This window comes from Podarcis cretensis (assembly GCF_951804945.1).
Source record: "Podarcis cretensis genome assembly, chromosome: 7".
NCBI classification, from domain to species: Eukaryota; Metazoa; Chordata; class Lepidosauria; order Squamata; family Lacertidae; genus Podarcis; species Podarcis cretensis.
This window is the reverse complement of record NC_137176.1, coordinates 87,471,826-87,487,570: the sequence shown is the minus strand read 5'-3', so window position 1 is coordinate 87,487,570 and position 15,745 is coordinate 87,471,826. Positions and strand designations below refer to the sequence as shown.

General features: G+C 46.5%; 2 protein-coding genes across 14 annotated transcripts in view; one reads left to right on the top strand and one right to left on the bottom strand.

The window, feature by feature from the left end:
- The window catches only part of PTK2 (protein tyrosine kinase 2), a 202,166-nt gene extending 193,926 nt beyond the window's left edge, over window positions 1-8,240 (top strand). For all 13 annotated transcript variants that reach the window (XM_079984198.1, XM_079984199.1, XM_079984197.1 and 10 more), the window contains 3 exons: window positions 5,272-5,427; window positions 6,161-6,241; window positions 7,187-8,240. In XM_079984198.1, the coding sequence (XP_079840324.1) occupies window positions 5,272-5,427; window positions 6,161-6,241; window positions 7,187-7,399 (450 nt within the window). In that variant the 3' untranslated portion in view covers window positions 7,400-8,240. The remainder of the gene's footprint in view (window positions 1-5,271; window positions 5,428-6,160; window positions 6,242-7,186) is intronic.
- Window positions 8,241-9,316: 1,076 nt separating this feature from the next.
- RPLP1 (ribosomal protein lateral stalk subunit P1) lies at window positions 9,317-13,558 on the bottom strand. The gene is made up of 4 exons (XM_079984574.1): window positions 13,358-13,558; window positions 10,292-10,366; window positions 9,823-9,937; window positions 9,317-9,443 (listed from the first exon to the last, which is right to left on the bottom strand). The coding sequence occupies exons 1-4, from the start codon at window positions 13,427-13,429 to the stop codon at window positions 9,364-9,366; spliced, it is 342 nt and encodes a 113-aa protein (XP_079840700.1). The 5' UTR covers window positions 13,430-13,558; the 3' UTR covers window positions 9,317-9,363.
- Between the last annotated feature and the right edge of the window lie 2,187 nt (window positions 13,559-15,745).

The following is a 15,745-nucleotide window of genomic DNA, read 5'->3' as shown; positions in this document are numbered from 1 at the left end:
GTTGTTGGATTAGTGGTCAGGGATAATGGACGTTGTAGTCCAAAAGCTTCTGGGAGATCACCATGTTGGCTGGACCTGTTTCAGAAACTCAGGTTTCTATAAAACTCATATTCCTTTGGCTTGCTTGACTGTCCAAATTAGGTTGTGTTTAGATGTGCATAATTAATACATGAAAATAAGTCGTGCTTTTTATTACCCCCCCCCAAATAGTAAATCTATTCCTATATTCTGCTCTAAAGAGAGTTCATTCATGTGCTAGCAACAATCGAAGAATAAAATAGGGAGGCTGGGGGAGTGAAAGCATAGTTAAACACATAGAAGCCTCAAAAACCTAGGTAAAACATAATTAACCTTTTTAAAAACTCTTTTTAAAATAGATTAGACAGAGTCTTAGAGATTAGTCTACTACTGGATATTATCCAGGATAATATAATATAATATAATATAATATAATATAATATAATATAATATAATATAATATAATATAATATAATTTAGTGTACTCTGCCCATCTGGCTGGGTTTCCCCAGCCACTCTGGGCGGCTTCCAACAAAGATTAAAAATAGATTAAAATGTCACATATTAAAAACTTCCCTGAACAGGGCTGCCTTCAAATGTCTTCTAAATGTCAGGTAGTTGTTTATCTCTTTGACATCTGATGGGAGGGCATTCCACTAGGTGGGTGCGACTACCAAGAAGGCCCTCTGCCTGGTTCCCTGTAGCTTTGCTTCTGGCAGTGAGGGAACAGCCAGAAGGCTCTCTGTTCTGGACCTCAGCATCCGGGCAGAACGATGGGGGTTGAGACGACTCCCATATTCAGAGGCCCTTTTTGCTCGCCAGCTGCTGGAATCAAACTTCAAGGGGATTCTTGTTGCCATCATGTGCCATTTGTGTGTTTGAGCACCTGAGAACACCCTGGCTGGTGGATGGGGCCCCAAGCCCATCTGGTTCACCCTCCTCTTCTCATACTGGCCAACCAGATGCCTGAGGGTAGCTCACAAGCAGGAGCTGGGCACCAGTAGCACTTTCGACTCAACTTCCCATGGGATCCGAGCAGCCATTAGAGTGACCTCTGGCCAGCTCCAGGGATATGTGCTGTTGTAATTCAAGGACGGTTAGAACAGTTTACTTTCTCAGGAAAGTTAAGTTTCTGAAGAGGCGAGCCTTTCCCAAGAGCTCTGTTCCCATTTAGCGATGAAAATGGAGATTCTCATTAAGTGAAATCTATTTTAGGGCTTTCGGGGCGGGGGCAGAACTGATGGGAAGGCCCAGTATATTCCCATCTGTGGAATTCACAATCAAGCCATCAATGGCAAGAGGTCTGGCAAAAATGGACACAGTGCCCTTTTCTCCCTCTTAACGTTTTGAGATTTGCTTGGCGTTTCGAGGCCAGCATAAGAGGACTCAACAGGCTGCTTTAAAAATTGTTTTTTTTTTACGAACAGTGCCAGAGTCTTTTGAGCTGCCAAGCCTCCAAAAAAAGAAAGGGGAAAAAAGAGTTTCTCTTAAAAGCATTATTTGCTAATCTCAGTGTCTCAGTCTAAAATTCCTGTATAAACACAGAGACCCTCCTTAAAACGAAATCTGGAAAAGGGCAGGTCACCAGGACTCTACATTCACATTTTGGAGGCGGCAGAATATTGCATCGTCATCCCATTTCCCTCTTTCATCCCGGAGTGGATTTTCCTGGCCCGCCCTCAGGAAGCTGCAGGACCTTTCGTATAACGTGGCTGTGCTGGAACCTGCCAAGCCAAACAGAAGCTTTTCCTGAGATTTTTAGGTCACACAAAAGGAACCAGTATTGGACAGAATGCAGAAATTCCCCTTACTGCAAACAACAGTTCTGAGCTTCTTAATATCTGGAGGAAAATGGAGCTTGGAGGCATTTCTGATTTTATTTTTGAAAGAACAGTTATTTGCCAAGGGGAAATCAGCCAAACATTGCACAGATAACCCTGGCTGTTTAGTTTGTGGTGGATTACTGTTGGTATTGGCTTCAGAAATGGCAGAGAAGCATAACAAATGAGCATCCAGCTAGGCAGATAGAGTCTTCTGCCAGGATTCTGGAATTTCAGCATAGGAATCAAGTGGGTTGTTTGTAATTGGTCCCCAAACTATCCTCCAGCATAGAACTTGGCCAAGGGTTTGACCAAAGATTTTTTGCAAACAGGAGCGGAGCAATTAGATGACTAAATGATTCCTTCTACTGAGCACTTTCCCCTGATCTCATAAAAAGAGACCGAAATTTTCCTCTGCTTGATCTCTTGTGCAGAGAACCAGGTGTCTGAGGCCCGCCTGCTGCTTCCACACTGAGGGGCTCCTCGTAATCTTTAATTCCTTTGCTTCTTGCTGGGCTGTTTTGCCCCTGTTGCTCTTTGCATGCTCTCTTGCTAGGGGTGCATGGCAGATAAAACTCTTCTTCCAGGGCTGGGCATGGACACTCCGTTTCTGGGGGGGGGGGGGGGCAATGGCTAACACAACTGAGCAGAAATGGGTCCAGATGAACTTTGGGGCTGGGGCGTTTTAACAGGTCTTTCTTGCTATTCCTTATATTTTTGAATCCTTGCCCCCCCTTGCTACATTTTGTTAACCTTGTGTTTTTTTCTCTTTTCCCTTTCTCTTCTGGTAAATTTCTTTAACCACCCCTCAAACTCTGCTCGACACTAGCCATGGAGGGTAAGCACTTGGAGTGTGCGTGTGGTTGTGCGAATGACAAGACTACGCAAGCCCTGTGTGGCAGTGCCTTTTGCTTTTCACAAATGCCTCTGCATGTGCTCTGGTGGCTGCAGAAATTTGTTCAGACCCCCAATCCATCGGGAACACCTTCACCCCTTAGAAATGAATGATATGTTTCTCAGCCAGCCGGGGAGGGAGAAATGAAGGGCTGCCACGTCTGCAGAACCTTTTGTTTATTTATTTGCTTTATTTAAATAATTGATATGCCACTTAACCACACTAGTCTCCAAGCAGTTTACAAAGATACAACGTAGAAAGTAAAAATCAGTTAAAACAAGGGGATCAAAGTTCAGTTAAAATATATGGAATATAAACGTCTTCAGTAGTCGCTGTAAGCTCAGTAGGGAGGGACCTATCTGACCCTAACTGGAAGGGAATTCCATAAAATTGGACCCACATCACTAAACAGACAGTTCCTGGCGGATATGAGCCTTGCATGCAAGCCATGAGGGAGCACTCGCAATGACTCCCTTGAAGACTTAAGTGATACAAGGGATTAGGTACAAGTCCTTGAGGTATCCTGAACCCAAATTGTTAAGGACCGTGAACCTCACTTGGTAACACACAGGCAGTCGATGCAAACATTTGAGCTCTGGAGTTACGTGCTGGCAATAGTCTGCCCCCAACAGCAGTCGTAACAGCAGCATTTTTCACCAGCTGAAACCTCCGGACTGTATCCACAAATATCCCCACATAGAGTGCACTGCAATAACAGAGTCTTGAGGATACCAATACAGAATACTATCCCTGTCTGTGGTTGCCATACCAGCAATAGCTGGCCAAAGGCACTTGTAGCCACTGAGGCTACCTGAGCTTCCAATGAGAAAGATGGCTCCAGGAGCACCCCCAACCTCTGAACCTCTGTTTCTATCAGAGGGAATGCAACCACATCTAGAACAGGCAACTGGCCGATTTTCCCCAGACGTGACAACTACCAACTCACAGTGCTTCCATCTTCCCAGGGTTCAAGCTCAGTTTTTTGGCCCTCATCCAGTCCACTCGTGCAGTCAGTGCCACAGCAGAAGTACACCTGTAGCATAGCAGCACATCAGTGCTGATACGTTGCAAACATCTGGCAGGCTGCTCTTTCGCAGACATTTCCTCACCCCCCACCCCTAATTCTTTGAGAATGGGAAGAGCCTTCATCCAGTCACATGCAGGTAATTCTCTTACCTGCCCCTGGCTCCTCCCCCCCCCCCCCCCGCCTCTAGCTGCTACACCTTTGTGGAGTATTCCACATCCTCCCATTTCAGAACCAGGCACAGGAAGGGGGAAGCAACAGGGGGGCTGATTTTGCTGCTGTGCTACAGACTTGGGCACGAAGCAGTGTTTGGCGTTCCAACTGTGCCCGCAGCACAATGTGTCCTCTCGGATGACTGTTTGCCTTAGCCTTAAAAGGAGGCGTGTGTAGCCTTTTCCCACTGGAACGTCTGAAACTTCTTAGGCTGCTGGAGTGCACAGCTTTTCACTTCCAACTGCTCTTCATATTTATTTATGGAAACCATCCCTTAATAAAAAAGTATCAAGGGGGTGGTGCACAAGGTGGGCAAGGGGATATTCTGACCAAACCCTGACTTAAGACCCGCGAACAACACAGGAAGCTGCCTCACCCACTTAAACTGCCATGCGCTTCATCAGCCTCACCCACCACTGGCTTACCTCCCTGGCTGTGGCTCTCAAAGCTGCTCAAGAGAGGGCAATGCCAGGGATTGAACTTGGGGGTCTTGTGCCTGCAAAGGAGTTGCTCTGCCAATGTGGAACTTGGAGTGGATTCTCCTTTCTCCTGCAGCCCCCATTCTCCTCCCAAATCTGCTCCAGAGGATTCCCCAACACTCTAGAAGATTTTGGGGGGAGTGTGGGGATCAGCTGGATCCTAACACACCCCTCCCATTCCTTAGTTAACTTAAGTTTGTTAGCTGAACTTTGTTTCCATTGAAATCAGTGGGATTTAAGTCATGCCCAACCTGTCAATGGATGTCAAGATTAAATAACTTCCACAGCAGTCCTGCACCCTCTTATATACCAATGAACACTATAGAATTTACTTTTAAGTAAGCATATGTTGGATTGCACTACAAGACTGGAACCAGCCCAATGACTACAAGGGCTCATAAGCTAATTTCAATGCTATAAAATGGATTAAAGCACAGCAAAACAGAGTCTGCAGTCATCAGACTCCTTACTCTGGAATATTTCAATCGAATTTAGGTGATCTGAAGATAATCTAAATATTGAAGGTTATGCAGAGATTCTGTTGGAGCAGAGGCACCAACTGCAATGTGAGAGAAGTGTTCCCACTTTGTTCTCCTCTCTGATTTCATATTGTGGTTCAGTTTAGTTCATATTCCCAGTCTTGGCCACTCAATCTTAGAAACTCTTCAGGGTTTCCATCAGCTTGGCCGCTGTTTGAATGTGTATGCCCTGTGTTTGTAGTTACAGAAAGGAGTTTTCCTGAAGCTGAAACTAGATGAAAGTAGATGAGCGCCATCTGGTGGGCAAGCATGTGGAAGTAAATCTATCTCCTTTCCCCTCCAGATTCAGCCGCAAGAGATTAGCCCTCCCCCAACAGCCAACTTGGATCGTTCCAATGACAAGGTCTACGAGAATGTCACAGGCCTCGTGAAAGCGGTCATAGAGATGTCCAGCAGAATTCAGCCAGCCCCACCGGAGGAATATGTCCCCATGGTGAAGGTAAGATAGTCCCCCACCCACCCACCAGAGTGGCCTTATAATCTTTCAAGATGTGTGGCAGGCAGAAGAAAAACAAAAACCAGGATTGGGATATGTGGGGTTGTGTGTGCGTGCATTCTCATGCTCTCCTGCATGGAGAGAAACTTAAGCAGGGTTCAGCAACCTTTTTCAGCTGTGGACCGGTCCACTGTCCCTCAGACCATGTGGTGGGCCAGACTATATTTTGAAAAAAATAAATGAAAAATGAACTAATTCCTATGCCCCACAAATAACATTTTAAATAAAAGCACACAATCTGCTCATGTAAAAACACACCGATTCCCGGACCGTCCGCAGGCCAGATTGAGAAGGCGATTGGGCCGTATCCGGCCCCCGGGCCTTAGGTTGCCTACCCCTGAACTTAAGTATCTGAACCAGTCCTACGTCTAGTAATGAAAGATTGTATGTGGTTCACTCTCCTTGATGTATGTAGTTTATTAGTATGCAAAGGGAACACAAATGGGGCTGTGTGTAAAAGACACATGGGTGAGATTTGACCAGGGCATGAAACTCAGGATACCGAATATATCCGAATTTGTTGTATTTCTAGTCCTTTGTGCTCGGAAGAGAAGCTTGAGAGACGATTTCCTACGGAAATGTCAGGTCCATAGTGGGAATGACTGAGCAGGAATTCCACAGGATAGGATTGGGGTAATTGGTATATAATTAATCATGCTTTCTTGTCTTTGGCTAGGAGGTTGGCTTGGCACTTCGAACTTTACTGGCTACAGTAGACGAGACCATCCCAGTGCTCCCGACAAGCACCCACAGAGAGGTAGATGATTCAGGCTTTTTTCTGGACGGCAAGCCAGAAATCAATGCACTTCTGCAGTCATTGGTCTGGGTTGAGCCAGCACAGAGCCTCTGGATCCCCTCATATGCTAGCCTTCCCAATGAATACAGCCCTTCATACAGATGTGTAATCCGCAACCAGTTTGGACCCATTAGTGGTATAGCAGCCTCATGTGGCTACTGGGACTTAGGAGAACAGCGTAATGGAGCATGTCCATTGGGAGGCAAGAGTAGCAGGGGTGGAACACGCATTGTTTACAAACAGCAAAAAGTAATCACCAGGGGAAGCTTTACAATGCTAAGCGAATGGTCTCCACCTAGTGGCACAGCAATAAAACTGCTAGCACACTTGCAAAGCTAAGCTCTGAAATCCAGGGACCTAATAAATTCCATTATAGCCCCTGGGGAACAAACCAGTACAGCGGAACCTGTACAGCGGAACAATTCAGAACCCGAACGCCAACAACCCGGAAGTGAATGCTTCTGTTTTCAAACATATTCTGGAATGGATTAAGTTCGAAAACCAAGGTTCCACTGTAGCGGCCATGACTATTATTTAGTGAGTTTCACACCTAAGTGACTTATTATTTTTTTTATTACCTTTACATACCACCTTATCTTCCAAAGATCTCAAGGTGGTATGCATGGTTCTCCCCCCCGCCATTTCATCCTCAAAACCCTGTGAGGTAGGTTGGTCTAAGAGGTGACTTGCCCAAGGTCACCCACAGTGGGGATTTGAACCCTGCTTTCTCGTCCTAGTCCAACACTCTTTAACCATTACACTGGCTCTACAGGGACATGGAACATTTCCAACTAAAGGTCCAGTGGTTTTAGGTAAAGGTGAAACTTTCATTGGGAATAGATGAGTATTGTAGCACCTTCTGCCTTTTTCTACACCAGGGGTCATCCCGATTCTTCTCTCTTCCAGATTGAGATGGCCCAGAAACTCCTGAACTCTGACCTCGCTGAACTGATTAACAAGATGAAGCTGGCTCAGCAATATGTCATGACTAGCCTGCAGCAGGAATACAAAAAGCAGATGCTCACGGCAGCTCACGCTCTGGCTGTGGATGCCAAAAACTTGCTGGATGTTATTGACCAAGCCAGGCTAAAATCAATTGGCCAGTCCAGGCCCCACTAAATGCAGAGGGAAGTTTGCATTGTGCAGTTGGGAGAGCCTTGCTCCCTTAATGGGCAATTAGCCTTCCAGCAGAAATGAGAATTGACCCTTCCTGGTCCTGGATTTCCAGTAATTCCCATGCTGCTTAACAAAATGACACCTGTTGGTTCTTCTATCTTCAAGCATCTTTTCCCCCCTAATTGACAATGCCAGGAAAAGTCTGAGATTGAAAACGTGTCAATTTTCACAGAACTGTATCTGCACAGAATCAGTGGGCATCAGTTTGAATTTTTCACATTATGTGGAATGTGAATCTCTTCATTTGCCAAGGGTTTTTGTTGTTTTTTTAAAGAAAAAGAAACAAGTCAAAGACCTTGAACTTTCCAAGGTGCAGAACTGAGCAAAGGTATTGTGAAGAATTCTGGGAAACCTCAGGGCTGAGAATTCTTACCCACAATATGCGAACTGTCCAGACTGGAATACTTTTTTTTATTAGAACACTTAAAGCCGCAAAATGCTAATCACAATTTACAGAGAAAGATTAAAAAGCTATATTTTCAAAGCGCCTGTCATTTCAAAACAGAAAGTCCTCTTCATCCATTTGTTTCCCTCCCCTTCCATGTGGACGTGTGAAGCATTGGATTGGAAAGTAGTTGTAGAACACCAACAGAGAACTTGTCTTTTTCACCAGAATAACATGCCAGTTTTTTGTAGCAGTTGTTTTCCTTGGAAGCAAAAACAAGCTGCTTTGTACCAGAGCAACTCAAAGCTGAATTTAGAAGAAAATGTTATGTAACCATACATGTTCCCCATTTTTATATAATTTATAAAGAAAGATTAAAGCCATGATGAATATTTTAAACCTGCCATTGGTGTGCCTGATTAAGGGATTATAATGAAATAATCCATGTTTCATGTGTTTCCTTTTCCCCTAAGGAAACTAGACACACAACCATTTAAAAATAGAACCTGGGCAAATGTGATGTATTTGTTTCTGTCGCTCTACTCCTGTAATGGTAGGTTACCTTGTGTGGTATCAAACAGAATCCTCTCTGGAACACATTTAGGGGGGAAATCCTTTCCAAGTTCCTCCCTATACAAAGTATATAGGAAAATGAATAGCTTCAGTGTATTTTTTAAAAATAGTGAAATAAGGATTGTCTTGGATTGGGGTAGACACTCTTAGCACGAACTTCATTGTTAAGGGGTTTTGAACTGTTAGGAAGTTGAGGACTAGGGTCTAAAAGGCCTATAATCCTTGCCATTCTACATCACCTTACTGCTTTCACCTACCAGCGGTTCTTTCCTTTACAGGTTGGGGTGGGGAACCTCCACTCCATGAAACAAAACATGGCACCATCAGGCTTGTCAGCAAATTGAGGAAGCCCCACCATCGTACTTCAGGAGTGGTGCATGTGGGGCTCTCACCTTAGATCCAGCTGATGGGGAGATCTGATCACAACTTCAACATGCATGCCAATTCTTGTTAAGTTTAATGAAGAATTTTTTTTTGGGGGGGGGGTTAAATTTAAATCCTTCTGCAGCAGAACTCAGCCCCAGATGCAACAAAACATGTCTCTTCTGTATTGGTCTACAACCACAGCAGGCGCTGTAAATTTCTAAAAGTTTTACTTCATCCCTGAAGGTGCACTCCTCCATTGTTTGCAGAGGTGAGGGAGATAGATTTACTACCTCTGCTGTAGAGAAACAATTTCTAAAACCATCAGGATGTAAACAGGAAAACTCTGTCTAATACATAGATGAATGTTTCCCAAGAGCCACTTCACCTCTGAATGCCGCCTGTTGGTAACTGTGGGTCTGTTGCATTCATGTGCAGCTTTCAGGCTTCCCACAGGCACCTGTTGGCCACTATTGTGCAGGATGCTGGCCAAATCCAGCAGACTCACCTCATATATTACCAGAACAAATGAGATTCCATTTACATGCTTTTGTATCTTTATTAGCAAAGAGTACAAAATGTTTGCTTAGTCAAAGAGACCAAAGCCCATGTCATCATCGGATTCTTCTGACTCTTCTTTCTTTTCTTCCTCTTTCTTCTCCTCAGCTGCAAAATTAATATTGATTAGAATACAGCAATCTCAGTCCACCTTAACTAATTAACACCCATTAAGCTGTTTTAGCATGCACATTGAATGACTCTGTCGCAGCCCCTAAGCTGTGGAACGCCAACCCCAGAAGTGTGCGACACCTCCACTGAACAGGCTTTAGATAAAGCTGAACTCTTTTGCCCTCTCTTTTGACCCTTGAGGACCAAACTTGTTAGATGCAGATTAACACCACACAAATTGTGGACAACCTAATTATCCACAAAGAGGAAAAAAGAAGACACTTATAGCATGGCTTGTTAGTCCCTTTCTGGGAAAAATTGCACCCCACTTAAATGGATCTAAGGGCCTCCTAAATAAGGAAAGAATTGCACTTACCGGGAGCAGCAGCACCAGCAGGTGCCCCTCCGCCGGCTGGGGCTGAAGCCGCTGGAGCACCACCACCAACTCCTACATTACAGATGAGACTTCCAATGTCAATGTTGGCCAAGGCCTAGTCAGAATAAACAAAGTTACTAAAAACCGGAGCATATCAATTTGAGTGACAACCACCCATCATACAGCACAAACTTAGAACCAGTTACTGCTCTAGAACTGCTAAGAGTTGTAATAGTAAAATCAGCACTGCTGTCCCCAGAATACATAAATCTGCCAGCCAAGCACCTTATCTTGCATGGCCCTCTAGATAGTGTTGGATTTCCATCAGCCCCGACCTGCAAGGTCCTTGGTAAGGCATGATGGGAGTTGAGATCCAACAACACCCTAAAGGCAGCAGGCTCAGCAGACTAGAATATATTCTTTCCATAAATGTATTTTTACTGGATAACTTGTTCCTCATTAGTCTTACCTTTGCGAATAGTCCCGGCCAGAAAGGTTCAACATTCACTCCAGCTGCTTTGATTAGGGCATTGATTTTGTCCTCCTAAACAAAGTGTTAAGAAAATTATTTAAGAAATGAGGTCACAGATCATACTCCACCCCCTACCCTCAAAATGCATTTATATGCCTCCATCATTAAATCAAAAGGCATTACTTAGGTTGGTAAATATTATTTATATTTATACAGTGGTGCCCTGCAAGACGAATGCCTCGCAAGACGAAAAACCCACTAGACGAAAGGGTTTTCCGTTTTGGAGGTGCTTCGCAAAATGAATTTCCTATGGGCTTGCTTCGCAAGACGAAAATGTCTTGCGAGTTTTTCCGACTTTTTTTCCCTCCCCCCCCCTTTCTAAGCCGCTAGTCTGCTTATCCGCTAAAAGCCGCTAATCCGCTAATAGCGCTAATCCGCTAAGCCGTCAATGGGCTTGCTTCGCAAGACGAAAAAACCGCTAGATGAAGAGAATCGTGGAACGGATTCTTTTCGTCTTGCGAGGCACCACTGTATGTGTGTGGGCTAGTAACTGTTGTGGCAAGACATACAAGGCTGCTTTAGGAATCACCCTGACACTGGTAGGGTTGTTAAAATTACTTTCCTAATTGAGGCGTACCACCCTGTTGAAGAGAGTGGTTTTTTTAAATTATTTTCCCATTTCTACATGCTGAGCTTGGAGAACCTCTGCATACACCTTATACCGCATCATCCATAGCCAGTACTTGCTGCATGTAGCTGACAGGAAGATGTAGTCTGAAATATCTGGAGGGCACCAGGTTGGTGCAGGCTGCCTTAAAAGACAGCATAGGCTGAAGGCCCTACGCATTACTTTTATAGATCCTAAAATGACATTCCTCCCCACCTGCCTTCTGATAGTCTCCTAGCTTTAAGATGGGTAGCCAATTTACCACCCTTCACATGATGTGAAGATCCAACCTGCATCATCCTTGACCATTTGCAATGTTGGCTGGGGTTGATGGGAGTCCACTAAGGACTGCCCCTATTCTGCAGTGTTGTTGGATGAAGCAAAACACAGGATGAAAGCTAAACAGCTATAAGCAGCCAGCATCCTAAGGTCAAAAGAGCCCTTCTGGATGAGGCCAAAGACCATCTAGTCCATCACCCTGTCCTCATTGACAGCCAGCCAGGTGCCTGCAGGAACCCACAGGGCAATGGTGCTCTCTCCACCTGCAACTCCTATCAGTTGGTATTCAGAAGCATACTACATCCCCACAGGAGTAACACAGCCACTGTGCCTAGTAGCTATCTCTAGTCCAGCTTCCCACCAATTTGCCTAATCCCCCTTCTGAAGTCAGAGCAGTTTGCAGCTGTCACTACATGGGGTGAGGGGTGAAGAGGAATCACATAACTGTAGCACTGAAAGGGATCCCAAGGGTCATCGAGTCCAACCTCCTGCATTGCAGAAATAGTGGCTAAAGAACCCCCAACAGATGGCCTCCAACCTCTGCTTAAAAATCTCCAAGGGAAGAGAGACCACCAGGTGCAGAAGCTTCCTACCCCTTTGCTTCTCTTTTCCTACAGAGCCAAATGCCCACACTGATTTCTGGCGAGGGCGGCAAATATCCTCAATGTGGCTCCCCCCACGGGGCACATTGTTGGTGACCTTTTCTCACGGAGTTAAATGAAATGCCCTCCCCAGGGACACCTGCAATTTAAGGCGCCAGGAGAAAACGTTCGTTTTCTTCCTTTTTGTAAATATAAACCATATAATCACATACATTATTTTTCACCCTTTCCCCGCCACCAAGCACCTCCCTCAGCTCCTCTCCCCGATTTCTCTTCACATACTTTCTCTACATATTATAAAGTTGTACATATTCTTACGTATCTGTCCATCATGTTATTAAATGATAAATTTGTGTATGCTTATTCAAAACCTGTCAAGGAGTCCAGTTCATCTTGTTGTCTTGAGAAAACGTTCATTTTCGACCAAGCCTTTGCCTAACACCCTAATTTTAAATTTTATTTTTGGAGGGGCATCGTTTTGACTGCACACATTGTGATTTTTATCTTGTTTTTTATGCTGTTAATCGGAAGGCAGCATACGGATCAAATAAGTAAAATTAGCAGAGGGCTTTGCTGGATAAATGATAACAATAATAATTTACTATTTATACGCTGCCCATCTGGCTGAGTTTCCCCAGCCACTCTGGGCGGCTCCCAATCAAGTGTTAAAAACAATACAGCATTAAATATTAAAAACTTCCCTGAACAGGGCTGCCTTCAGATGTCTTTTAAAGATAGGAATAGCTGCTAATTTCCTTCACATCTGAAGGGAGGGTGTTCCACAGGGTGGGCGCCACTACCGAGAAGGCCCTGTTTGGTTCCCTGTAACCTCACTTCTCGCAATGAGGGAACTGCCAGAAGGTCCTCGGTGCTGGTTCTCAGTGTCTGGGCTGAACGATGGGGGTGGAGATGCTCCTTCAGGACCGAGGCTGTTTAGGGCTTTAAAGATCAGCACCAACACTTTGAATTGTGCTCAGAAACGTACTGGGAGATCTCTCAGGACTGGTGTTATATGGTCTCGGTGGCCACTTCCAGTCACCAGTCTAACTGCCACATTCTGGATTAATTGCAGTTTCCGGGTCACCTTCAAAGGTAGCCCCATGTAGAGCACATTGCAGTAGTCCAAGCGGGAAATAACTAGAGCATGCACCACTCTGGCAAGACAGTCTGTGGGCAGGTAGGGTCTCATCCTGCGTACCAGATGGAGCTGATAAACAGCTGCCCTGGACACAGAATTGACCTGCGCCTCCATGGACAGCTGTGAGTCCAAAATGACTCCCAGGCTGCGCACCTGGTCCTTCAGAGGCAGAGTTACCCCATTCAGGACCAGGGAATGAGCTTAAGTCAAGCACGTGGCCAGAAGGGACACTTGAACCAGCGTGGCTGGGCCAGGCCTGCTCTTCCTTCTGCCCCTTTAGCTCCTCTCCCCGAGTGGCCGTTTTCCCTCCACGTGCCGCGATCTTCCGGCGCATGCGCCCTGAGCCCCTCCGCGCGCGGCCTCCCCCTTTCCCTCACCGTGACGGTGACTTCGTCGTCGTGCAGGATGAGGGCGGAGTAGATGCAGGCGAGCTCGGAGACGGAGGCCATGGCGGGCAGTCGGTGCGCGGTGCTAGTCGCCGGCTGGGAAATCGGCCTTAGCTTCTACTGAAGGACACAGCACCTTGCGCGCCTCGCTGAGGGAGCTTGGAGAAAGGGAAGGCCCCTCGCCGCCGACCGAGCTTATAAAGGCTGCCCCAGCCAATCCCGGCTCGCTCGCGGCGGGGCGCTCTGGCCAATAGCGGAGAGCGTGGCGGACGAAGAACCAGTCGCGTTGCGGCGGGGCGGGCTTTAGTCGGCGGTTGGAGAGGAAGGTCAGATTCGCGCGAGAGCACGAAGACCAATCATAGCGACGGATACTCCTCGGTTGGCGGCGGCCGCGAGGAGTCGAAGAGGCCTAAGCCAATCAGAGAGGCGGTTGTTACTTTCTTGCGTCGACGCCGTCTGGGGCCAAGAGGCTCCATGGGTAATGTGTCTAGACTTCAGAAAATCTAGAGTAACCCATCCCACGTTCTGAGGAGAGAGATTCTGGTTACACACTGAGAGCCATATTTAAATCCTGGGGCAAATGTAGGCGCCAGAGAACAATTATACGAGGGAAGGCGAGTCTGCGGCCCTTGCCAGGAAAAATCATGAGAACCGTCATTTCTAAAAAGTGACTGAGAATTGTAGCTCTGTGTGAACCAGGATTCTTGGGGGGTAAATGTGTAGTATGCTTCTAATTATGTACTATTTTATTCTGTATTTTTATGCTGTGACCCACCCTGAGATATTCAGATGAAGGGCGGTAGGCAAATTTGAATAATAATAATAATAATAATATTAAGATGCCCCCATCCTTGAAAGCCTTGTTATCACTTCATTTAGGAGAGTCCCTGAATTACTCTGACGCTTCGCTGATGACGTCACGGAGGCGATGGGGTGGGGGGAGTCCCCGAACTACGTTCCCCGCCGCCTCCCTTCTTGCTTGGAAGTACAGTATCGAAACATCAAAGCCAACCAATGTATGTTCCTGTTCAGCGCCTGCGCAGTGCCTCCTTTGAGCCACCCACGCAAGCGGAGCCGCTTCCACCAACAAAGATGGCCACCGGAAGTCGAAGGAGAGAGGCTGTTCCGCGAGCCGCTCCGAACCCCGCCGCTACCTCTCAAACGCCTTGTGCGCATGTCGCGTGAGGATGGGAACGCTTTTAAGCCTCGGTTGTTGCTCCGTTGCTAGGCGGCGTGGGAGTCAGCCAATAGCGGAGGAGGAAGGGGGCGGGCAGCTGTTTTTTAAACTCTTAGAGGGGCCCCATTCACAGTCCTGGGCTCATTGAAGTAAGCAGGGGCGGCCAAACTCCACCCCCCTCCAGCCACAGACACACCGCTGCCTCCCGATCAACGCTCAAGCCTTTGTCTCTTTCTTTTTTTCCTGCCTGGCAGAAATGCAGGCAAAGTTGACTGGCCCTTTGGCGCCACTGCTGAGAGGGCTACCTTAGCAACACGCGCCAATGCTCAGAGATCGTTCTGTGCTCAGGATTGGGCTATGGGTGGGGAAATAGGACTAGGAGGGAGGGAGGGAGGACAAAAACCTGATTTTTCGAGGAAAAAGTTCTAATTGGAAGGAGGGGAATAATTTGGGTATGTGATCACCCCACATCACACTCCAATATCTTCTCGGTGGGAATTTCCTGCTTTGCCCTGCTAGGACTTTTAAGTTTCCTACGTTTCCCCAGTTCCTAGGGTCAAGTATACCTCTCTGAGGATAACGGGGTCCCGTCCCCCCAATAACTCTCATCACTCATAACAAACTATAATTCCCAGGATTCACTGGAGGGAAGCCAGGACAGTTTAAAGTGGTATCATAGTGCTTTAAATGTGTAGTAATGACAGGGCCTAAGACGAAACACACAAGCCATGCCTCTTTAGCAGGATACAGTGGTACCTCAGGTTAAGTACTTAATTCGTTCCGGAGGTCCGTTCTTAACCTGAAACTGTTCTTAACCTGAAGCACCACGTTAACTAATGGGGCCGCTGCGCCGCCGGAGCACGATTTCTGTTCTCATCCTGAAGCAAAGTTCTTAACCTGAGGTACTATTTCTGGGTTAGCGGAGTCTGTAACCTGAAGCATATGTAATCTGAAGCGTATGTAACCTGAGGTACCACTGTATGTCTGACATGGCTGGAGGATGGAGTGGTGGCAGCTGGGTTGACGTGTCCTCAGTCATTCCACCTGCTTTCAAAGTTCTCTTGGCCTCCCTCTCTTCCAATCAAGGAACTGGGCCCCAGCAGCATGGCTTGGTGGGTCAGCTATGGCTTTGAAACTGCTCCCACACCTATAGCGGTTTCTGGCCTGGGTTCAATGCAGTTGCTGTGCTTGCCAAGCCAGCA